This window comes from Macrotis lagotis, chromosome 1, assembly GCF_037893015.1.
Source record: "Macrotis lagotis isolate mMagLag1 chromosome 1, bilby.v1.9.chrom.fasta, whole genome shotgun sequence".
NCBI lineage: Eukaryota > Metazoa > Chordata > Mammalia > Peramelemorphia > Peramelidae > Macrotis > Macrotis lagotis.
In genome coordinates this window covers 853,850,362-853,874,716 of record NC_133658.1, presented here as the reverse complement: position 1 = coordinate 853,874,716, position 24,355 = coordinate 853,850,362, and the positions used below count along the sequence as shown (strand labels likewise).

General features: G+C 46.5%; 1 protein-coding gene across 1 annotated transcript in view; it reads right to left on the bottom strand.

The window, feature by feature from the left end:
- Positions 1-21,158, bottom strand: part of KCNQ4 (potassium voltage-gated channel subfamily Q member 4) — a 72,920-nt gene extending 51,762 nt beyond the window's left edge. Inside the window, exon 1 of the mRNA XM_074217656.1 lies at positions 20,842-21,158. Coding sequence (XP_074073757.1) covers positions 20,842-21,158 — 317 coding nt within the window. The remainder of the gene's footprint in view (positions 1-20,841) is intronic.
- Positions 21,159-24,355: the final 3,197 nt, after the last annotated feature.

Sequence of the window (24,355 nt, the reverse complement as noted above, 5' to 3'; positions counted from 1 at the left end):
TTCTTTCTTTCTTTCTTTCTTTCTTCTTCCTTCCTTCCTTTCTTTCTCTTTCTTTCTTTCTTTCTTTCTTTCTTTCTCTTTCTTTCTTCCTTCCTTCCTTCCTTCCTTCCTTTTTTCCCTTCCTTCCCTTCACCTTTCCATCCTTCTTTTCCTTCCTTTCCATCCTTCCTTCTTCCCTCCCTATCTTCTTTTCTTAATCCTTTTTTCTTTCTATCATTTCTTCCTTCTTCCCTTTCTATTTTTTCCTCTCTGTTTTCTCATCTGAAAAATGAGGGGGGCTAGAATGGATATTCCATGACTTAGGATCCCATGACTTAGATTTTAATAACAACAGCTTTCTCAAAGCTGCCTCATGAGGTAGAGTTTGCCGGCATTATCCTCATCACAAAAGCATGATCATTCTCATGATTTTATAGAGAACTAGGCCAGTGATCTTGACTTTGGTTTGTGCCAAAATTCTAGTCCATATTATTGAAGAGAATGCCTAGAAAAGGAAGCAGTGATCATAAAGAATCAGCATGACTTCATCAAGATAGGCCAGCTTATTTCCATTTCTGAGAGGGTTACTAGACCAAGGTATCAAAAGAATGCTATGACTATAGTTTACCTACATTTTAGTAAAGCATTTGGCCAAGTTTCATACACTATTCTTGTGGAAACAATAGAGAGAGATGGGAGCAGGACAATTAATTGGATATAAAAGTGGTTGAATAGTTAGACCTGAAGAGTAGCCATTTATGGCTCAAAACCAAATTAGTGGAGGCATCTCCTGGAGAGATCCAAAGATTCTCACTGTTTAATATTTTTTATCAATGATTTGGTTAAGGGCAGCTAGGTGACGCAATGGATAAAGCACCGGCCCTGGAGTCAGGAGTATCTGGGTTCAAATCCTGTCTGACACTTAATAATTACCTAGCTGTGTGGCCTTGGGCAAGCCACTTAACCCCATTTGCCTTGCAAAAAGCCTAAAAAAAATGATTTGGATAAAGTCAAAGATGGCATAAGCATCCATTTTGTGGACAGAACAATACTAGGAGGGACAACTAATATGGATGTCTGAGTGACCATCCAAAAAGATCTTCATAGACTAGAACTTGTGATGAATTCAAGAACCCAGAATTCTATAGGGATAAATTTAAAGTTTTATGTTTGGGTTCAAAAAGTTAATTTCACAAGTATAAGATGGAGAAGGAATAGTGGGACAATAGCCCACCTGAAAAAAATATCTGTCATATCATACTGCAAGCTCAGTAAATCAACTGTGTGATACGGCAATCAACACTGAGATCTTAAGAGGAATAAAGAGTTGATAGACTTTTCTACTCCATGATTCTTTAGGAAGGACATTGCTAAGTGTCTAAAGGAGAGCAATCAGGACAGAGCACCAACATGAATACAAGAAATATCATGTCTTATAGTGATTTGCATCTATATATCATTCCCCTGCATCTAGAACAATGGCTGAACCCTTTGGAGAAGATTTATGGGAGGGCATGGATGCTCCGGACAAACTGTTCCTCATACTTGACCTTCTAACCCCTAGCTCCCTTTGCCTTAGCATAAACTGGAATGGACTCCTGCCTCTTGGAATTCTTAGCTCAATTCAAAGCTCCACTCAAATGCTACCTCATACTCAAATTCACTTCCAATTCACCCAGTTTCATGCCTCCTCCTTGCCATGAAATTACTTTTCATTTATTTTTGTATTCACGTACTAGAGAACATATTGCTTCTTTCCCACTACCACTGGAACATAAGCTCCCTGAGGGAAGGGACAATTGATTTTTTTTTCTTTGTATCTAGCACCCAGCAGTGCCCTCCTCAGAATGAGATCCTGTTTTTGTCCTAACTTGAGGAAGTGGGATTAGATAATTGTTTATTATGTCATTTTTTTGCTCTAAATCTCTGACCTATGATCTAATATTGCAAGCTCAATGAGTCAACAGTGCTATATGGAAGCCAAAATAGCTAATGTGATTGTAGTGTGCATTAAGAGAAATCAGATGTACGGGCAATAGTCCTACTGCTCTCTATCCTGATCAGACATCTGGAGGATGTCGTTCAGTTCTGAGAATCACATTTTAGGAAAGATATTGACAAGCTGGAGTGGAAGAGATTGACTAAGATGATTGATTAGGGGACTGGAGATCAGGCCACCTGAGAATTACTTGAAGGAACTAGGAGAACAGAAGCTGTTGTGGGGCCCTGATAGCTCTCTCTAGATATTTAAAGGGCTGTCACTGAGAAGAGGGATTGGGCTTCTGTTTGGCCCCAAATAATAAAAATTTAAATAATGGAGAGAAGTTACAGAGAGGCAGGTGGCATGAAGAAAAATCTCCTAATAGATCATTGAAAGTTGGTACATTGAATAGCCTTGAAGGGCATAGCCAAGATGACAGAGAAAAGGCAGAAATTTACCTGAGATCTCCCTAAAACCCCTCTGAGGACCTTGATGTAATGCCTAAAACAATTCCTGCAGTGGCACAAAAGCACAAGGTGAAATAATTTTCCATCCAAAGACAACTTAGAAGGTTGGCAAGCAAAGTCTGTTGTACCTGGGTGAAAGTAAAGCACAGTTCAGGTAGGTCTTACCAGCAAAGCCCAGGTCCCAGCAAACCAGGGCTTGGGAGTCATTGACTCAGCAGTGGCAGTAGCTGCTTCCAGAACTCCCAGCCCACAGACAGTAAAGGGGTCAAACAACTGGTCAAAAGGAGATTACAAGGGGTGGCTAGGTGATGCAATGGATAGAGCACCAGGCCTGGAGTCAGGAGGACCTGAGTTCAAATCCAACCTCAGACGCTTAATAATTACCTAGCTGTGTGGCCTTGGGCAAGCCACTTAACCCCATTGCCTTGCAAAAACCTTATTTAAAAAAAAAGGAGATTACAAGAGTCTCTTTGTTGGAATGGAGGGGCAGGATTCTGTTGCTTTGCCTATATTCAAATCTGGATCCTGGGTGTCAGTCCCAGGACAAGGAGGAGTACTAGCACATCAGAGATTTTGGCCCTAGTAGAGCAGGGGACATCATTATGGTTCCAGGACATAAAGGAGTACCTTGTGATCACTCACAGACCATAGCATAGACCAAGAGAATAGGAAACACACCTCTTCTTAGATCATACCAACTTGGAAGAACTAAAAACTTACAGATACCTAGAAGTATCTATGAAAACAGTTGCACAAACCCCCAGAAGTTGGGACAGTGTGCCCTCCACTCTGGAAACAGAGCCCTACTTTAACAAAGAGTTAAAAGTCAAGAAACAAGTTGGAAAAATGAGGAAACAATAGAAAAAATTCTGACCATAGAAAGTTACCATGGTGATAAGGAAGATCAAACTATATACTCATAAGAAGATAACCAAGTCAAAGCTCCTACATCCATAGCCTCTGAGAAAAATATGAATTGGTCTCAGAAAGGATTCTGAAAATCAAATAAGAAAGGTAGAGGGAAAATTAGAAAGAGAAATGAGAGTGATGCAAGAAAATCATGAAAAATGAATAAATAACTTAGTAAGGGGCAGCTAGGTGGCACAGTGGATAGAACACCAGCCTTGGAATCAGGAGAACCTGAGTTTAAATCTGGCCTCAGACACATAATAATCTCCTAGCTTGTGACCTTGGGCAAATCACTTAACCCAATGCCTTGCAAATAAATAAATGAATTAATGAATGAATAATAAATAAATAAATGGCTTGGCAAAGAAGACACCAAGAAATACTGAAGAAAATAACATCTTAAAAAAACAGGCCAAATGCTAAAAGAGTATGAAAAAATGAGAAGAATGTCCTGAAAAAGCAGAAATGGCTAAATGGAAAAAGAGGTCCAAAAATTCACTGAAGGGAAAAAACTCTTTATAAAATAGTATTGGCCAAATGGAAAAGGAGGTACAAAAGCTCACTGAAGAAAATAATTTCTTAAAAATTAGAATTGAGCAACATTTATGAGAAATCAAGAAACAATAAAACAAAACTAAGGTAATGAAAAAAATAGAAAACAATAAGAAATATCTCGTGAAAAACAACTGACCGAGAAAATAGGCCCAGGAAAGATCATTTTAAAATTACTGGATTACTTGAAAGCCATGATCAAAGAAAGAACCTAGAGATCATCTTTCAAGTTGTTTCATCACCAGAAAAAAAGCTGCAATAAATACTTTTGTACATATAGGTTCTTTTCCTTTTTGCTTTTTATCTCTTTTAGGATACAGACTGTGTAGCAGTATTGCTAGGGTATGCATGGTTTTATATCGCTTTGGGTATAGTTCTAAATTGTTGTAAAAATGGTTGAATCAGTTCACAACTCCATCAACAGTATATTAATGTATTATTTTTTCTCACATCCCTTCTAGCATCAAAAAATTATCAAGGAAAACTGCCCTGATATTCTAGAACCAGAAAGTAAAATAGAAATTGAAACTATCTACAGATCACCTCCTGAAAGAAATGCCAAAATGTAATCTCCCAGGAATATTATAGCCAAATTCTATAACTCCCAGATCAAGGAGAAGATATTGCAAAGCAGCCAGAAAAGAAACAATTCAAGTATCATGGAGACACAGTCAGGATAAGACAACTTTTAGCAGCTTCTTCATTAAAGGATTGGAGGGCTTGGAATATGATATTCTGGAGGGCAAAGGAGCTAGGATTATAACCAAGAATCAACTATACAGAAAAACTGAGTATAATAATTCATGGAGGAAAATGGATATTCAATGAAATAAAGGACTTTCAAGCCTTCTTGATGAAAAGATCAGAACTGAATAGAAAATTTGACTTTCAAATACAAGACTCAAGAGAAACATAAAAAGATAAACAGGAAAGGGAATTCATAAGGCACTTAATAAGGTTAAACTATTTACATTTACACATGGGAAGATGAACTCATAAGAACTTTTTTCATTATTAAGGCAGTTGGAAGGAGTATATCTAGACAGAGGGTACAATTGTGAATATGAAGGGAAAAAAGTGCAATGTAGAATTGGATAAATTTGCTCATATAAAAGAGGCAAAAAAGATTTTACAGTAGAGGGGAAGATAGAGGAGATGGTGGGTGATGGCAAAGAAGCAGTGCATGAACTTACTCTCATCAGAATTGACTCAAGGAGGGAATAACAAACACACTCAATTGGGAATTGAAATCTACATAAAGGGAAGAGGATAAAAGGAGTTGTGTGACAAAGGGGAGAACAGATTAGGAGTGCCAAGAAATCAGAAGAAAAAGACTTTTGAGGAGGGCCAGGTTGAAAGTAGAGAAAGGGGGCACCTAAGTGGTACAGTGGATAGAGCACCAGGCCTGGAGTCAGGAGAACCTGAGTTCAAATCCAACCTCAGACACTTAATAATTACCTAGCTGTGTGACCTTGGGCAAGGCACTTAACCCCATTGCCCTGAAAAAAAAAAGAAAGAGAAAGAAAAAAGTAGAGAGAATAGAACAAATGGGAGGGAATTAGATGGAAGAAACCACATTTAGCAATCATGACTGTGAAAAAAATTTTGAAGCAAATTTCTCTGATAAAGACCTTATTTTTCAAATGAGAACTGAGTCAAATTTGTAAAATAAGAACCATTCCCTAATCAATAAATGATCAAAGAATATGAATACTTCTAAGATGATGTAATTAAAGCTATCTATGGTCATATGACAAAATGATCTAAATCTTTATGATTGAGAAATACAAATTCATACCTACTATATTAGTTAATAAATAACCAATGAGAAAGGGAATGTAGAAAAATGAGACATCAAAGCACTGTTGGTGGAGTTGTGAACTGATTTCATTCTGGTTTTTTTTTTTTAGGTTTTTGCAAGGCAAACAGAGTTAAGTGGTTTGCCCAAGGCCACACAGCTAGGTAATTATTAAGTGTCTGAGACTGGATTTGAACCCAGGTACTCCTGACTCAAGGACCAGTGCTTTATCCACTATGCCACCTAGCCGCCCCTGATTTCATTCTGCAGAGCAATTTAGAACCATGCCCAAAGAGCTATAAAACCTTGCATAGCCTTTGACCTAGCAATCCCAATATTAGGTCTGCATCCAAAAAGAGATTAAAAAACAAAAAGGAAATATGTACAAAAATATTAATAATAGCTCTTTTCTGGTGGCAAAGAATTGGAAATTGAGGGGATGCCCATCAACTGGAGAATGACTGAACAAATTGTATTATGTGATTGCAATGGAATATTATTGTGCTATTAGAAATGATAAGCAGGATGCTCCCACAAAAATCTAGAAAGACCTCAATGAGCTGGTGCAAAGTGAAATGAATTGTATACAAAGAAACAGCAATATCATAAAATGATTAGCTGTGAATGACTTAGTTATTCTAAGTAATATAGTAATCCAAGACAAACCTGAAGAATTTATGATGACAAATGCTATTCATCAAAAGAACTGATGCCAGGGAGGCTAGGTGGTGCAGTGGATAGAGCACCGGCCCTGAAGTCAGGAGTACCTGAGTTCAAATCCAGCCTCAGACATTTAATAATTGCCTAGCTTGTGTGGCCTTGGGCAAGCCACTTAACCCCACTGCCTTGCAAAAAAACTAAAGGAAAAAAAAGAAAAAAAAAAGAACTGATGCCAACTGAATCCAGATTGAAGCAAAGATTTTTACATTATTTTTTGAGGGTTTTTTTGGGTCTGTGTTTTCTTTCACAACAAGACTTATATGGAAATATGTTTTGCATGACTACACATGTATAATCTATAATGAATTGCTTGCCTTCTCAACAAGTGGAATGGTGAGAGAGGAAGGGAGAGAATTTGGAACTCAAAGTTTTAAAAACAAATGATAAAAAAAATATTTTTACATGTAAGTGGGGAGAAATGAAATACTAAATTTAAAAAATAAAAGCCCAAAGTTGATACATTGCCCTTCACTTGGAGGTCTTTAAGTGGACAGAGGATGAGTTTTTGTCAAGGAGATGGTAGAGGGGATTCTGGCTTAGGGGACTATGTGCCTTCTGAGCACCAATTCTAGTTCTGAGATTCTAAGATTCTTAAGTGACCTTGCAGGAAGGAACCTTGGAGGTTGTCAAGTCCAACTCTATTATTTTTTAGATGAGGAGACTGAGGCCTGAAAATAGGAAAGCACTTGTGTCCAAGGCCAGAGCTGCCATTTGAACCTTAATTTGAAGGACTGGGGTATACTATTTTGGAGGTGACATGATCAATTATCCTTGTGGGTTTTGGAGTGCTCTTTGTTACTTCCACCATGTTTGATGGAGGACTCTAGACAGCTAAGGATTGCCTAGTCCTTTGGAAGACAAAGGGCTGGACTTTGGTTCAATAAGGCTCAGGTTCCATCCTCTCCTCTGATGTTTACTAGTTAGGGGATGTTAGCTAAGGCACTTAACTCATCTTTGCCTTGGGTAGCAATATGATTTGGGTAGAGTGAACTCCCACATGAATGGGAGTATGTGGGAAGCATTAAAATTTACCAGATTGGTTGAAAGCCCGGGGTTGGAGAACAGACTGATGAACTTGGTCCAAAGAACTCCAGAGGGTAAATCTCAATATCAGTGTTAAAATGTTTTGTCCAGGAATATGTTGTCAATTTTGAAGCCATGCAGAGATCATAGGTCCTGAGCATAAAATGTTCTAGGACATTGTCTCAGTCCAACTGCTTCATTTTACAGATAAAGAAACTGAGGCTCAGGGAGATCAAGTGCCCAAAATCACATAGAAAATAAAGGCACAGAAGTGGGGTCTGAACTTAGAATCTTTGATCTATGTTAGTACTCTTTCCACTATAATGGAAAGACTTCCATAACACCTACCACAGGATGGACAACCCCTTGGGTCTAGTCCCCTTAGGAAAGCTAGAATAATTTAAGAAATGAAATACCCCTTTGTCTGGGACAGGACTAACATCTTTCAACCTTCCCTAGGTGTGTTATTTCTGGATTTGAATATTTCTTTACTCTAGAACTGGATGTCTATGTTCTCAGTGGACATGAGAATATGGACAAAAAGGGACCAAGCAAATAGAGGCCAATCTTGACCATCCTGTGATGCTGGCAGGAAAAGATAGAATTTTTGACTTAGAGCTAGATGAGTCCAGTAACTACCTTATTGTATCTATGGAGCCAATAAATGAATAGGAAGCAGGAAAGCCTGGAATTGAACTCAGCCCACTAATTCACAACCCCATCCTTTTGCCATAATACCACACTGGCCACACAGGTTGCATTTGACAAAAGGGCCCCACAGACACCAGGTTTAGGTCAGGAGTAAGGAAAGGGACATTCAGAGAGAACTCAAATCCTAGAGGATAGGGCTGGCAAAGAGATGGCATTCATGACAAAAAAAAGAGTTGAGATCTCAAGAGACATAAGCAGGGGCGGCTAGGTGGTGTAGTGAATAAAGCACTGGCCCTGGAGTCAGGGGTACCTGGGTTCAAATCCGGTCTCAACACTAATAATTACCTAGCTGTGTGGCCTTGGGCAAGCCACTTAACCCCGTTTGCCTTGCAAAAAAAAAAAAAGAGACATAAGCATACAGAGACAGAGGCACATACTTCAGAGGAAGATGCTGTCTGCTACTACTACTTCTATTTCTTCAGCTTCTACTACCACTACTACTATTTCTTTTGTCCCTAACACTCTTCCTCCACTTCAAATGTTCCTTTGAACTCTTTGGGCTCAACCTCTATCAGAGCCTTCTAAGTTCACGTTGGTCTGCTCAGCCACAGTTGGACATACTGCACCTGGACCCCAGCATGGTGATGCCCTTTTGGTCCTCTTTGAGAACCATCACCACTCCCACCACTACTACAATGAAATAGCACATGTATGGTATTTTAAGTGCTTTACAAATCTCATTTCAATTTCTATAAGCAACAGCCATGGGAAGTGCTATTATTATTATTTCCATTTTCCAGATAAGGAAACTGAGGCAGACAGAAGTTTAGTGACTTGCCCAAGGCTACACAGTGAGTACATTTCTGGAGTCATATCTGACCTCAGGTTTTCCTGATGCCAGGTCCAGCACTTTATCTTCATCATCACCTGGATACCAAGCCAAACAAATCATTTATCCTGTCTGGGACTTGGTTTCCTTGGTTTCCTCCTCTGTAAAATGGGTATGGCAATACTCATGACACCCTAGAATCATAGATTTAGAGCTGGAAAGGACTTCAGAGGCCATGAAATCTTGGCCCCCTTATTTTACAGATAAGGAAACTGAGACCCAGAGAGGTTAAGTGACTAGTCCAAGGTGACATTCACAACAGCTGGGATTCAAACCTTGGTCCTCTGTCTCCAATACACTTTCCTGGAGTTTACCACACTGCATGGGGTTTCTGGAAGGATCAAATGAGGTGTGCAAAACAGTTGGTCACCCTGAAAGTACCATAAAGATGATATTGCTCGCTATGATGATAATCAGAAATAATTAAATTAAGATCCCTGAGGCCAGAGAGCCAACAGGAAGAGTCAGGGGGAGTCATGAAGAAATGTTTCATGAAGACCTCCCCAAAGCCATTATTGTTCCCATTTTATGGGGATAGAGACCCTCTGAGCCCCCTGCCAGAAATCTCATAGTCAGACCCTATTTCTATTGGGGACTGAAAGTCTCACCTTTCATCTCTAAATCCAATGTCCTTTCCATCATACCAAAGGGAGGAAGGCAAAGGCCCTGGGAAGAACTAAGGACAAGTTGGAACCCGGGAAGCTGAGAGGATCCAAGACTATGGCCTTTCACATTGGGCCATGGTGTTATTGGCAGAACTGGGATTCTAGCTTAGAACTCCAAGTAACCACAATCCAAGTCTTTTCCTCAACATCCCCTTTCTCCTTCCTCTACTCCTTGTCCTTCGCCCTCCAGGTCCTACTGCTACCCCACAACTTATGAGGCTGAGACAGTCTCAGAGAGATATTTGGGCAGATGAAGAGAGCATGGAAGAGAGCATTCTCCCTTTCAGAGAAGCCAGGATGTAGCACAACGGATAGAGCACTGATCCTGAAGTCAGAAGAACCTGGCCCTAGACACTTGACATTTACTAGCTGTGTGATTCTGACTGAGTCTCAAAAAACAAAACAAACCAAAAACCCATTAAAAACAAAAATAAAACAACAACAAAACCCAGAGAAGTTAGTATATGTATGGCAACAGACCAAAAGTCCAGCTCTCTTCATACCCACTGAGCACCAGGCTTGGTGGGAGCCTGCTCTGGGCTCTCACAGGGCCTGGGTAGATCCTCAGGACGGCAGGAAGAGGAGGGCTCCTTGTGCTGACTTAGCTATTTGGGCTTGCCTTCCCTGGGGGAGTCTTAAAAAGCTGAAGCCAGAGACTGAAAATGGGCTTTGTTGTATAGCCACTGAAAAGAGTGGAGGAGAGAGAGCACCAGATACTGACCTTCCCCACCATTCCTCCTCAACCCCAGCATCCCTGGAGAGATCAAAAAATTCTTCCAGAGAAAGTGGCAAGGTTAACAGAGATCATCTCATCCATTCCCCTGCCTCCCAGCTCTCCATCATTCTGGCAGATTTTCTTAGGGGGGGGGGGGGGAAAGCATTACCTACACCTTCTACTCTCCTTGCCCAAGGGACTGTCAGGACACCCTCTCTCCCTGCAGTTAGAACACTCTGGATGATAGAATTCAAAGGTGAAAGGGGCTTGAGAGATCATCTCATCCAATTCCTTCATCCTAGATAAGGAAACTGAAGCCAGAAAAGGTGAAGTGACTTGTCCAAGGTCTTTCAGAAGAGACAGGATTCAAGCTCAGGTCTTCCTGGATTCAAAAATTCTATGTCACTATATATTCTCCACTACCCAGTGCTCTCCCTCTCCAAAGCCAGCTGGGGATTCACCTTCACAATTCCACTTGAAATCCCTGAGTTTGGAAGTAAGGAAATCTATCCTCCAGATCATCCATCAGAGGGACAGAAAAAGGTCAGAGTCCAAGTCAGAGTGCCCCTTGCTTGCCATGCCCAGTTTTCCCTTAAGAAGCTGAGTTTTTCTTCCTCTTTCCCTCCTGAGTTGCCACCCACAGATTTCCAGACCAATTAATATAATGCCTGGGGCCAGTTTTCCTCCTCACCTAGGGCTCTAGGCTAGCCCCCCAGGGGAGGGGGGCAGCCCAGGGGCCCCCACTGGGTGAGAAGACAGGACAAATAGGACTCTGAGGGGCTGCCCCCATAAGAGGGGAGGAGGGGGCATAGCTAAGGTCTTTCCCTTCCCCTTGATGGCTCCTTTCCTCCTGACAGAATTTGATTCTGGGGTCCAATTCTGTCTCTTTCTTTCTCTGTCTGATTCATTCTACTGTCTTGGCCAGAGAAGTGTAAATGAAGAGAGTAAGCTCTAGGGTTCACACACACATATATTCTACCTGCCCCTCAAATTTTAGTTCCCTAAAGAAGCATCTCCCCTAATCCAGCTGGGAAAACCTGAAATGATGTGAGAAGTCACCCACAGATCTCCAAGCCCCATTTGGCCTCTCTAAGCTCCTGGGGAGCTGAGTCACATCCATGCTTCTGAGAGAAATCAAAACCCCAGGACATAAGCTCCCCTCCTTCTCTTGATGCACCAAAGCACTTGCAAAGGTTCCCCCCATATGAACACATACACAGAGGCACATATAGGTTTCCAGAACAAGCTAAAAATGTAGTTGAATCTTTGATCTGTTCCAACTTTCTACCTCCAGCCCTGAATCTACCCCTATTTCCCAATCAGACCCCTGACAACCTTATCACCTATTTTAGACAAAATGTTGGTTCGATCATTGATAGGTGCACATTATACACACACACACACACACACACACACACACACACACACACACACACACACCAGAATCCCAGACTTGGAAGGACCACTAAAGTCTCCTAGCCCAACCCGTATGGGACAAAAATCCCCCCATAATACATTCCCAGTTTCAATTCGTTGAGGGTCACTCTTTCAGGGATGGAAAACTCACTACCTCTGGAGACAACCCACTCAACTTTTGGACAGCTCAAATTATTAAGTTTTCCTGATGCAGAGCCTAAAGCTCTTTCTTTGCAGCAAAGATAGGATGCCTCTCTTTAGATTCTAGAAAAGTGAGAATCGACTTAAAAGTTCCCAGGCCTCCCAGCAGAGCTAACACCCATCTGGGGCCCCTGAAAAAGGACCAGAAGAGCCTAGAAGTCTGGCCTCCTCCACCACCCCCCCACCTCCCACTGGAGGGGACTGTGCTGAGCTAGCCTTTTCCCTCTTTTCCTACCCCACCCCATCCCCTTCTCAACATTTCATAATGATTCAGGCTCCAGCTCCCTCCCCTTCCCCAGGGATGCAGCACCATAGCAGGGGATATTGAAGGAAACAGGAGTTGGTAGGGATGCTCTGTGGTCAGGAGGGACAGAGCAGGCAGAGTCCAGCTGTCAGCTCCCCTACCTACCCACTCTAATCCAGGGGCTACAGGCCCCTACAGAAAAGACCCTTTCTCTAAGATTCTGAGCTCTTCTGACTTCCCCCTCTCCTCCCTGTCCCCAAAGCTTAGGAATCATTCCTAGGTCAAGTGTCCAACTGTGTGAGTCCCAGGCCTGCCCAATTAGCCCACAAGAATCTATCCAATATAAAAAAATTAAAAAAGAAGAATCTGTACAGACCCTCCCCAAGGGGGATAGTGTGAGTCTGACTCCCAGAGAGCCTTCAGGACAGATAACACTCAAATAGAAGAATCCAAAAACACTTCTGCTCAGACCAAGGGCAGTTGAACTTCCAGCCCAAAATTAGTTTCTAAGGGAAGACCAACTGGTCACTTTGCAACACTTTTGCCCATGCTGCAACATCCTTGTGCATCACAACTCTGTTCACGTTTTGGAAGGAAGGAAATGACAAACCAAAAACTATGTAGGGCAAACAGGTTAAGCTCTTAGGGTCAAGGTCCTAGTTCCCAGCAATTGTGTTAATTATTTTGTTGTAATGACTAGGCCAGAGCTCATGGAGTGGAGCAGCAGGAAAAGTGCTCACCACTGGGTCAACAGAGACCCAAGTTCAAATCTAAGCTTCTGACTATTTACTAGCTGTTTATTGACTATTTATTACACTGGGCAAGTCACTTAACTCCCTGAGTTTCATTTCCCTTAGCTACAAAATGGGGATTATAAAGGTAGAAATGAAATGAAATAAGATAATGATGTAAAGTATTTCACAAAGAGCAGAGTAAGCAGACTAGGGGAACAATAGACACAATGACTACAACAATGTAAATGGAAAGAACAACCACCACACAACGACTGGAACTGAACTGAACATAAAGAACAAGCATGACCCCAAAGAAAAGACATGGGGATAATCCTGCCCCTCTACTTTGCAGAGGTGGTGAGTCCACAGGAACGGAACACCGACATACCATCAAGAGTTTTGGCTAGTCAGTTGTGATGATTCTCTTCTCTTCTCTCTCTCTCTCTCTCTCTCTCTCTCTCTCTCTCTCTCTCTCTCTCTCTCTCTCAGTTTTTGCAAAGCAAATTGGGTTAAGTGGCTTGCCCAAGGACACACGGCTAGGCAATTATTAAGTGTCTCAGGCTGGATCTGAACTCAGCTACTCCTGACTCCAGGGCCGGTGCTCCATCCACTGCACCACCAAGCCTCCCCTATTCTCTTTCTTTTTAAAAATAACACTTGTGGGGCAGCTAGGTGACGCAGTGAATAGAGCACCAGCCTTGGAGTCAGGAGTACCTGGGTTCAAATCCGACCTCAGACACTTAATTATCTAGCCATGTGACCTTGGGCAAGCCACTTAACCCCATTGCCTTGAAAAAATCTAAAAAAAAATATAATAACACTTGTTATATGGGATGATCTCTGGGAGTCAGAGGAAGAGGGATACAGGGGAAATTTTGGGGATATAAAAGCAAAATTTTTTTTTGTTTTGTTTTGTTTTTAGCTTTTGCAAGGCCATGGGGTTAAGTGGCTTGCCCAAGGCCACACAGCTAGGTAATTATTAAGTGTCTGAGGCCGGATGTGAACTCAGGGACTCCTGACTCCAGGGCCGGTGCCCTAGTCACTGCACAACCTAGCCACCCCAAAGCAAAAGATATTGATTAAAATTTCAAAAGTTTTTTGCATACTTTAAAAATTCTTAGCCATTGTGATTATCACTGTTATAGAACTCTTACACATCTTAGAAGTCATCTAGTCCAATTTACTCACTTGAAGATGGATAAACTGAGGCCAAGACAGGGGAAGAGATTTCACCTAGTCTAGCCCTAAACAAGATGGGGAGATATGAGTTAGACAACACAGTAAATGTGGATGAGCCAATGAATCGATTCCACCTGGAAGGAGGACTCCAGTGGAACACATTATAGATCTGTCCTTGGTGCCGGGTTTTTCAACATTTTTATCAATGGCTTGGAGACACAGATGGTCTGATTATTTACTGATGGTGACAAGGAGCTGGCTAGGATATTAATATACAGGACAACAGGAGTAGAATCCTAAACTGACTGCAATAGGCAGAATCTAAGAAGATCCATTTAATGCCAGCAAATGTGAATTCATGGATCTCAAGAATCAGATTTCCTCATACTTGGGCTTAGAGGATTACAGATATAAGTACATGATGAGGGAGGTTCATATAAAGACATAGGGGTTTAAGGCTGCCCCCAAAATTAATGGAATCTTAACCTGCATTAACAGAAGTAGTGTCCAGATCGAGAGGTGACAATTCCATTATTCTCTGCCCTTGTCAGACCATATTTAGGAGCATTGGGCTTAGTCCAATGTCCGGGAAGGACATTGATGAACTAAAAAATGGAATGGATACACTAAGTGACTCAGTGGATAGTGTGTCAGGATTCACCTTTTCAAATTCAGATTCAGCCTCAGACACTTACTAGCTATGTGACCTTGGGCAAATCACTTCACCCTTTTTGCCTCAGTTTCCTTATCTGTCAAATGAGATGGAGAAGGAAATGACAAACCATTCCAGTATCTTTGCCAAGAAAATCCAAAATAAAATCATGAAGAGCCAGACATGACTGAAATGGCTGAATAGCAAAAACTTTGTAGGGCAAACAGGTTAGAGGGGAAGCTGGAGACCAAACTATGTGAGGAACCTTTGAAGGATCTAAGGGCAGTCATGTGAAGAAGAGCAGACTTGGAAGAGCATGGCCACTACCTTTATGTATCATGAGGAAGAAAAATTAGGTATGGATTGTTTGGATGTAAAAGGCAAAACCTGAAGCAATTGAGGTAGGGGGTAGAGAAGTCCCAGAAAGGAAGAGTTTTATCTCTATAGAAGGAAAAACTCCCTATCAGAGCTGTCCAAAGATATTTTGAGAGTCAAGGGAGGTGTTCTAGCAGACTGCATGGTCACTCATCAAGAGCAACAAAGAGGGAACTCCTGGTTCTATATCCTAACCTAGATGTCCTCAGAAGTCACCTCCAGCCTTCAGAACTGATCCCACATTACAGCTAGGGCTTGAGACTGCAACAGCCTTGTGAGGAAGGCAAGGCAAGTATTATTAACCTCCCTCCATTTCACAGATAGGCCCACAGAGAGGAACTGACATACCCAATATCACACAGCACACCAATGACAGGAGCTAGGAAACTAGGGTTCCTGTCACTTTTTGCTGTGCTAGACTGCCTTCCACCAGCTCACAGGGATGTGAGCCCAGGCTCAGGTTATATTACAATGAAAAGAGTATATTGGAAGGGGTGGGTGGGTGGGCTGTGCGTAACTGGGAGATCTGAGACAAAGGCTGAAGTTTTTATTCTACTCTAAAGGGGTGGAGTGGGGATAGGGATGGAAGGGAAGCTGCCAGGTTTTCTCCAAACAATCTGGGAAAATGCCTGGAAGAGATGTCCCCTCCTTCACCCCCCCAAAAGGGAGTGAGGAGATAAAGATGGCTTTACCTGGATAATGGTGGCTTAGAGGTGGAAGGTGGTTGGGGCAGCATGCTTAGCATTAAGGCAAGATGCAAGTGGAAGGAAGATAAGGAGAATTGGGCCGGGGGAATATTCTCCACTACTTTCACTGGGGTTTTCCACACTCTCTGGAGGGAGCAGGGCTTGGCCTAATGCTTCTTCTTCCTCTATGCTTCTAGAGAAATGCTGCATCCCTAGCCTCAGATGCCCGGTTCCCAGGAGGAGTCTTAAATACATCACCCGCTCAATACACAAGAGAGCTGGGCAAGAATAATCAAGTCTGGGCATACTCAACAGTCAGCCAGCTGGAGAAAGTGGCTGACTTCGACAGCAGCAGGAGGAATGGGGGTTAGACACCCAGAAGCAGCAAGTCACTGTTTTAAAAAAAAAAAGGCAGTGGGTTGAGATTCAGAACTGCCAAGTTCAAATCTTGCCTATTACTTAATATCTGACTGCATCATTAAACCCATCTAGGCCTGAGTTCAATCATCTGTAAAATGATGGGGTTGATGACCACTAAGGTCCCTCGTAGGTCTTTGAAGGACTTACCTCAAAAGGAGGGAGGTATTCATATACACCCTTCTTTTGGAGGTGACCAATGGGTATATCTGATCTTAGAAGTCTTCAAATTTATCACTTCACCTAGAGCAGATTCAAAGGGGCAATAGGGCAGTGAAAATGGCCACCCCAGAGAAAATGACTGGAAGGGGTGGAGAATGGTCCCTTGAATTCTGACCCACAGGATTTCTGAACTGGCTTTAGGGAAGTTCTATCAGATCTCCCCAAAACATGGTCAGTAGAAGTCACAGAAGTGACCCGAGACAGCCCAAATTCAATTTTGGAAAATGACCAAAGGCAGAAGAGAGGGATGAGGGTCAAGTAAAGGTGCCAGGAGAAGGCTGGAAGTACTGGGTAACAATCACAGATGATGAAATCCACTGCTTCCCCAGGACAGGGGTTAAAATGGAAACTAATGAAGTTAGGTTAGACTCTAAGATCTTTCCCATGATAAGGAGTAGAAAGGGTAAAATTTGGGGAGAACACAATATCCTTGTCCCAAGTTGCCAGGAAGTCTAGATAGCCATGCCTCTGACTGCCAAAGAACCTGCTGAAAGCAGACACAAATGTACCATACAGACCCACCACGGTGGTTCTGTGGCTTCATCTGGGTCTCCAGAGAGAAGCTGCCAGCCTCCGAGTTATCTCAGGAAACAAGTTAGCTCTAGAGCCCAGGTCCTACCTACCTACTCCCTGTGCCCACCTATGTTTGATTCTGAGAGAGGGGAGGGTGAAAGGGAAAGGACCTTTAAATATGTCTTTAAAAATGGGCATATGTCTTTGATGGTACAGTTTGTGTGAGCACTGATGTACAATGGAGAGGTGCTGTTGGTCATTCCTGTTTTATCAGCTTGTGTGATCATACAGAAGGGTCGATGAGTATGAAATATGGACCTCTCTAGGCTTCCTCCCTTTGTAAAATGAAGGAAGGAGGTCTGGTTGATCTCCAAGACCTCTCCTGGCCCTGACTTTTAAAGCGCCCCCCCCCCCCCCCCCCCCCCCGCCTTTCCAGCTCTGACATTCTATGTTCTTTGCTCTGCCTTGCCTCTGATAGTCAATGATTCTGGAAGAGTCTGTCTGTCTCTTTAATAACCCACTGTGTTACTTCAAGTGCTCTGGCTAAGATCTCTAGGCACTTTCTAAGCCTGCTCCGTAGGTGGCCTAGGGAGGCCTCTTTAGGTTCTGAGGCCCCATTAGGTCCCATTGCCTCCTCTCAGGCCCTATTTCCTGCTGTCCTGGCTGTCAGCAAAGATGAAGATATACTCTAAGAGGGTCTCCTGCGGGGGCAGGAGAGAAGGGAGGAGAAAGCAGCTTGAACCTTCACACAGAGCAAATTCTTTGAGGAAACAGGGAGCTTGCATTGAAACAGAGAGAGGAAGGGGGAGGACTTGGAGCCCCACTGGCTTGGAAAAAGGAATGATCCATAGGTCTGCAGTGGATGTGGTCAGTGTAGTAGGAGGCTGTGTCAGCCCCTTAAGGTCTCAGGACACTGGTGCCCTGGAAACAGATCCAAATGCACATTAGCTTAGGATTGGGGTTCAGGAATCCATAGCAGAAGATGTGAGCTAAGTTGGATTCTCTAGAGCAGGGGCTAGAACCTCCAGCCCATGGGCTGCTAAGGAGGGACTCAGAATTCAATAAATCTGAGAGCTTTTTAGGAGTGAATTAATTAAACGTTTGATCAAATATAGCCTGTGAATGATGTTAAAAATATCCAAATGGCCCTTGGCAGAAAAAAGGCTCCCCACTTCTGCTCTAGATGGCTCAGGAATCCTTTGGGCAGCATCATTCTGACCTCAATAGTACCATGAGAACAATTATGAACTTCTCTGAGCACTGGGAGGCTTCAGCCATACTCTAATCTCTGGGTATGCCTGGGCAGTGCCTGGATAGTGTCAAGGATAGGAGATGGGAAGGATGAAGAGAGGGAGATTTGGGGCTCTGGGGAGAGGAGGGGATGGGGGACTGCTTGAGAGGAGAAGTCGGGTAGGAATGGGGTACATGTCTCCAGTTGAGGGGACTCCATCCTTCCTGACTGCCTCTTGTCCACATGCCTCAGCTCCACCCTCTCCACCTAGGATTGAGCAAGACAAAGTTGAGATCCAGGAAGACAAGAGTCCAGTGGACTAAGGACAGGAGGGTCTTCCTCTCTGGGCAGTTCCGTCACAGGACAGTCAAAAGAAGAGAGGACAGGGAGAAATACAGAGGATTAGAACAAGATTGCAAATGGGTCAGTAGTCAGGAAAGGGCTACTAAAGGAATGTCTCTATCCTGATTGGATGAAAGTCAGGGTGCTAGGCAGGGTCAGACCAGTTTCCCGAACAACCCTGCAAGACTCGGAGGGCAGAGGGGATTTCCCAAGGCCAGGCACCTGTTCATCTTTCCAAGACATGCCTGGCATCTCCTGGAAGGGCGGATGTAGAACAAAGTTATCTGATGATCTAGCCCCGGAAAGAGGTGGGGGGGGGGGGGGGGGCCTTTCCGGAGATGAAGTTGGGGTCAGGGAGGTTATAGTGGGTCCTTCACCTGTGGTGACCAGCCATAGAGAGAGAAATCTCAGAGGCCCTCCTGACCCTCCGCAGGAAGTCATAGCTCAGCAGCAAAGGAACCTACCACAGAGCCACAGAGCCAAAAGGAAACTTCAAGTCATACCCCTTTATTGTCCAGAAGAGAAAACCAGAGAAGTGAAAGAAGTAGTTTCTGCAAGGTCACAAAGGCGGCAAGTGGCAGCAGTGGGGTCTGGACTCAGATCCTCCCGATACCCAATTCTACTCTCAGAAGCCCCCCCCCCCCAGAGCCCCACCGACTGAGTTCAAGTTTTAGCCCTCTGCTTAATGACTTCCTCTGAAGGATGGAGGCCAGGGGTGTAAGCATTAGTTGGGGAATGGGAGGGGGAAAGGAATAGGGGAAATTAGGGCTTGTTAAGCTGGACCCCAATCAGTGGACTGTGATGGGCCCAGCAGCCAGCACTTCTCGATGCCCCTTCCTAAGTTCCTGTACTGGGGAGCAGCTCAGAGCCAGGCCTCCATACAAACACAACCCTCGGGCCCCTAGCCCAACTAATAATTTGGACAGCCAGCCTAGCCGTCCTGGCCTGACCCCTGATCTTGCCTCTTTGACTTTAACCTTCATAAAAGTTCCCCTGATCCACCGAAGGTCTTCTGACTTGGTCAGATCCCCAGAACAGATTGGAGCATGGGAAGGGCCTTTGGCCACCTCTCCACCGATAAGACTTCTGCCTCCTTCCCGGCCTCCTGAGACCCCAGGCCCCCCCTTCCAGCCCCTCTCCCCTCTTGGCCACTAGGATTTGGCCTGTCCGAGGTGGACAGGCCGGTTGGAAGGAAGGTCCACCTCCAGGGGTATCAGCTCTGTGGAGCCTGGGGGCCGAGCACAGACAGCTCGCTGCGGGGGAGGGGGGAGTATTAATAGATGCACATTTTCCAGGGAGCCGGAGGCCGAGCGGGCACCTCCAGCCGCCCCAGTGCCAGGCCGAACCCTTCAACTGATACCCGCGGGGCCTCTCAGGTTCCTTCCTGGGCCTGTTCCATCCCCTCAGACGCCGTGCTCACAAGGTTTCGAGCTGCCAAAATTCATTCTTTACCTCGAAGAAGCCGGTTTGTTTTTGAAAGTCGGAGAAGCCAGAGAGGGGGCCCGGGAGGGGGAGGGCATAGCGTCAGTGTTTCCAAACGAGAGCCTCTCCTCTTTCTCTTTTTCCCTCTGCTGGGAGCCAGGCCTGGCGAGGGCCGGGGAACCAGAGAGGCCCGGGCCCTGGAGCCTGCGGTGAACTGTCCCAAGCAGGACAGGGGTCGCTGACAGGGCCCGGGTGGCCCAGGCTGGCCGGCCAGTCCAGATGTGGGACTGGGGAGGGAAGCGAGGAGGAGAGGAGATAGGAGAGGTCGGGGGGTGCACGATGAGGGTGTCCGTGGAGGGTGGGGAGGCCGGCGGAGAGCCGCCGGGGAGGGGAGGGGGAGAGAAGAGCACCTCCGGGGCAGGGGCTCAGCCGTAGGAAAGTTAGGTGAGAAAAGCACTGACGAGCTTTACAGGAGAGAGAGGTGTGTGTGTGTGTGTGTGTGTGTGTGTGTGTGTGTGTGTGTGTGTGTGTGTGTGTGTGTGTGTGTGAGAGAGAGAGACAGAGAGACAGAGAGAGACAGAGACAGAGACAGAGAGAGAAGAAGAAAAGAAAAAAGTGAAAAGAAGAGAGAAGGGGGGTCACCATTGCGGATGGGCTGGGGTTAGGGAGGAACCAGGGTTCAGGAGAGGAACCCAAGACCCAAGTGGTGCGGGGGGGGGGGGGTGCGGGGGGCGGATGCCCTGTGTACAGCGCATCTGGGACAGGCCGGGGGCTGGGAGAACTGGACTCGGGACAGGCTGGGGAGGCTCTGGCGGGGGTCGGGCCGGCCCGGGGGTCCCGGCCGGGGGCGTGACTCACATGAAGACGTGGTAGGTGAAGGCCCAGCCCCGGGGCCGCTCCAGCACGTTGTAGACCCAGTTCTGCAGCCGGCGGTAGCGCTTCTGGGCGGCGGAGGAGCGGCGGCCGCAGCCCGGGGCCGGGGCCGGGGCCGGGGCCGGGGCGGCCGCCGCGGGCAGGGGGCTGCCCAGGAGCCCCGGGCGGCGCGGGGGGCCCGTCCCCGCCTCGCTCCGCACCGCCGTCAGCGCCACCAGCTCGGGCTGCGGGGCGTCGGCGGCCGCGGGGCCCGGCGCGGGGGCCAGGCTCAGGCGGAGCGGGGGCGCCTCGCCCCGGGCCATGGGCGGCCGCCGGCCCCGGGCCGCGCTCCGGGCCGACTCGGGCGCGCTGGGCCCGGCTCAGCCGGGCATGGCCCCGCCCCGGCCCGGCCCGCTCCGGGAGCGCCGGCCCCGCGCCGGGGGGCCCCGGCCGAGGCGCGGCCCGAGGGGGCCGGGGGGCGGGGGGCGGCCGGGGGGGGCGGGGGGCGCTAGGGGCCGCGCCGGGGCCGGGGCCGGGCAGGCTGGGCGCCGCCGGAGCCCGCTCGCTGGCCGGCCGCTTCGCCCGCTACTGGGCCAGCACTTTCCGACTCCAACTCTCTTATTACCCGCTCCATGGCGCTCGGCTTTCCACCTGCCTGCGCTCCCGCTCACATGTCAGCGCGCCCCGCCCCGCCCCGCCCCGCCCCGCCCCGCCCCGCCTGCCCGGGGAGGAGGGGAGGGGGCCGTGCGTGTGTGAGTGCGTGTGTGTGAGTGTGTGGGGTGTGAGTGTGTGAGTGTGTGTGTATGAGTGTGTGTGTGCGCGTGTGTGTGAGTGTGTGGGGTGTGTGTGCGTGTGTGAGTGTGTGCGTGTGCGTGTGTGAGTGCGTGTGTGAGTGTGTGCGTGTGTGAGTGTGTGCGTGTGTGTGCGCGCGCGCGTGCGTGTGTGTGCGTGTGTGTGAGTGTGTGCGCGCGTGTGTGTGCATGTGTGTGGGGTGTGAGTGTGTGCGCGCGTGTGTGTGTGCGTGTGTGTGCGCGTGTGTGTGTGTGTGCGTGTGTGTGTATGAGTGTGTGCGTGTGTGTGTGTGTGTGACACAGAGAGAGAGATGGACCGACAGACACAGAAACAAGAGAGGCAGGAGAGAGCCCAGACCGGAGGGAGTCGCTGTCAGCGCCCCGGGGCGCGCAGGGGCTCGGAAGCACCTGTGTTAAAGTTGTGACCCACCTCTGCCCACAGGCCTGGGCCAGCGCGCTGGCGCTGTGCGCCCCGCCGTCAAAGGCTTCGTTGTGCAGCTGTGTACCCCAGTCTGGTTGTATCTAAAACCGAGTGTTGAAGTTGCGCATCCTAGTGCGGCATGGCCGGATTGTAGGTGCTTCTCAGTGTGGTTGTGTCTGTATGTGGTCGTTTCTAGGGCTCCAGATTGCAATAGTGTGTCTGAGTGGGGTTGTGCATACAGTTCTGCCACAGTGTGTATCTGAGTGTTGCTGTCCCCGAGGCAGTGTCCTAGCGGTGTGTCTCTGTGCGGCTCTGTCCAAGGCCCGGTGTCGCTACACCTGCTCGGCTGGTTGTTTCTGTGCATCTTAAAACCACTATGCAACACTGAACTTGACAGACATTGCCCATTTCCCATAATACTGAAAATTATGGTTTTGTGTCTGTGTGCAGGGAGCCTGCTTTATACTCAATATCCCTCCCAGCACCCAACACTGGGCTCTGTACACAATAGGCACCTAATAAACGTGCAGCAGGCTGGTTAGAGGTGTGGAAGGCTGCAGCTAGAAGTGTGCATCCTCGGGTCGTGGTGTCTAATGCATGCTTGTGTGACTGCATGCCAGTTGGGGGTTCTGTTGCCACATAGGGTGGTGTTATGGATGTGTATGTTCCTGTGTTTAGGAAGGTGGGGGTGGGACAGGGAGGAGTTTGCCCCAAGTCACTTCTCTCTCTCTCTCTCTCTCTCTCTCTCTCTCTCTCTCTCTCTCTCTCTCTCTCTCTCCTGAATTTTCCATCTGTGTCCTCCAGGTCCCTGGACTGAGGCTGAATGGGTAAGGGATGGAACTCCAGAGTCCAGACAGAGGTGCCTTTTTCTACCCTTTGTATACTGTGCAGATTCATGTGTTTTCCTGGAAAGAGACTAGACCATCCCCACCCTCCAGTCAAGTTTACCAGAACCCCACCAACCAGTTTCTGGAGTTTCTAACCTCCCTAGATTTTGTGAGGAGAATAGGAGTTTGGGGGGGAGAAAGAGAAGTTCTGGAATGAAGAGTGTGAGCCTGAGAGCTTCAAAGATAGTACTTCCCTATTTCTTCCAATATCTGCAATGGTCTAAGGGGGATGAGGGGCCACCCAGGCTGGGAATCAGGAAGACTCATCTTCCTTAGTTCAATCTGGCCTCAGACACTAGCTATGCAACCTTGGGCAAGTCTCTTAACCCTGTCTGTCTCAGTTTCCTCATCTGCAAAATGAGCTGAAGAAGAAAATGGCAAACTACTCAAGTATCTTTGCCAAGAAAGCCCGAAAGGAGATCCGGAAGATTCGGAAAACAACAATTTTCATGTTACAGAAGAAACTGAAGCCCCAATACAGCAAGGAACATGCCAGGGGTCACACAGCCCCCATTCCTGTCAGAATTCAGCCCGGATGTGTAGATCTCACTTTTAGAGAAGATGCCTAAGTTAGCTCTTTCCCAAAAGGATACCCGCAGTCTAAACAGTCTACCTCTCACTTGAGGCTGGCAGGGGAAAAGATTTCCTTCAGCAACTCTCCTCCCTGCAGAATACAGAAATTCAGCACCTCTACCTCTAGTCACTTCCATTCAACCAGCATTTTTTAATTGCTTATGTCATGCCGGGCTCGTTCTTTAGCCTGGAGGGGACGGGGAGGGGGTGAAGTGGGGTTGGATGTTCCAAGAGAGATCTTGGTTCGCTGTTCTTTACAATTAAATAGAGGGTTTAGAGGAATGAGGAAAAGGTAGATGAGGACGCTGTGGAGAGGTGAGGCTGAATACTTGAGAAATTTGAGGAGGGAGAGCTCACTTTCACCTTGGGGGCAGGATGGGTGTGGCATCTAAGCAGACTTCCTGGGAGAGGTGAAGGACTCCAGGGACCAAGATGGGGGGGGGGGGATGGAGCACCAGAGCAAGGACGGAGAGAGACTGGAAGGATGCACGGGACTGGCGAAGTCAGAGAGGGGGCAGGGCTTAGGGAATGAGGTTGGAATTGGTTGAGGGACCATGGGTTTAGACTGAACTCAAAGAGGGTGAGATGCTAAAGGCTACCCTTGCCCCCTCTCTGGCTCCTGTAGGGAACACCAGGTTCCCCTCCCACCCTTGCCGAGGTTTGAAGCTGGTTTTGTGTGTGCAAACTGAGGAGGGAGCAAAGTGAAGGGGAGTGTTGAGAAAGTGGGACCTTGAAAGAGAACAGCTGATTATTCGAGGTTAGCTCTGGAAAGGTTCTTAGAGACCCTCCAGGCTTTAGTCATCTTGATCTGGGGTCTGCAGAATCCCAAGAAATCTGTGAATAAATCT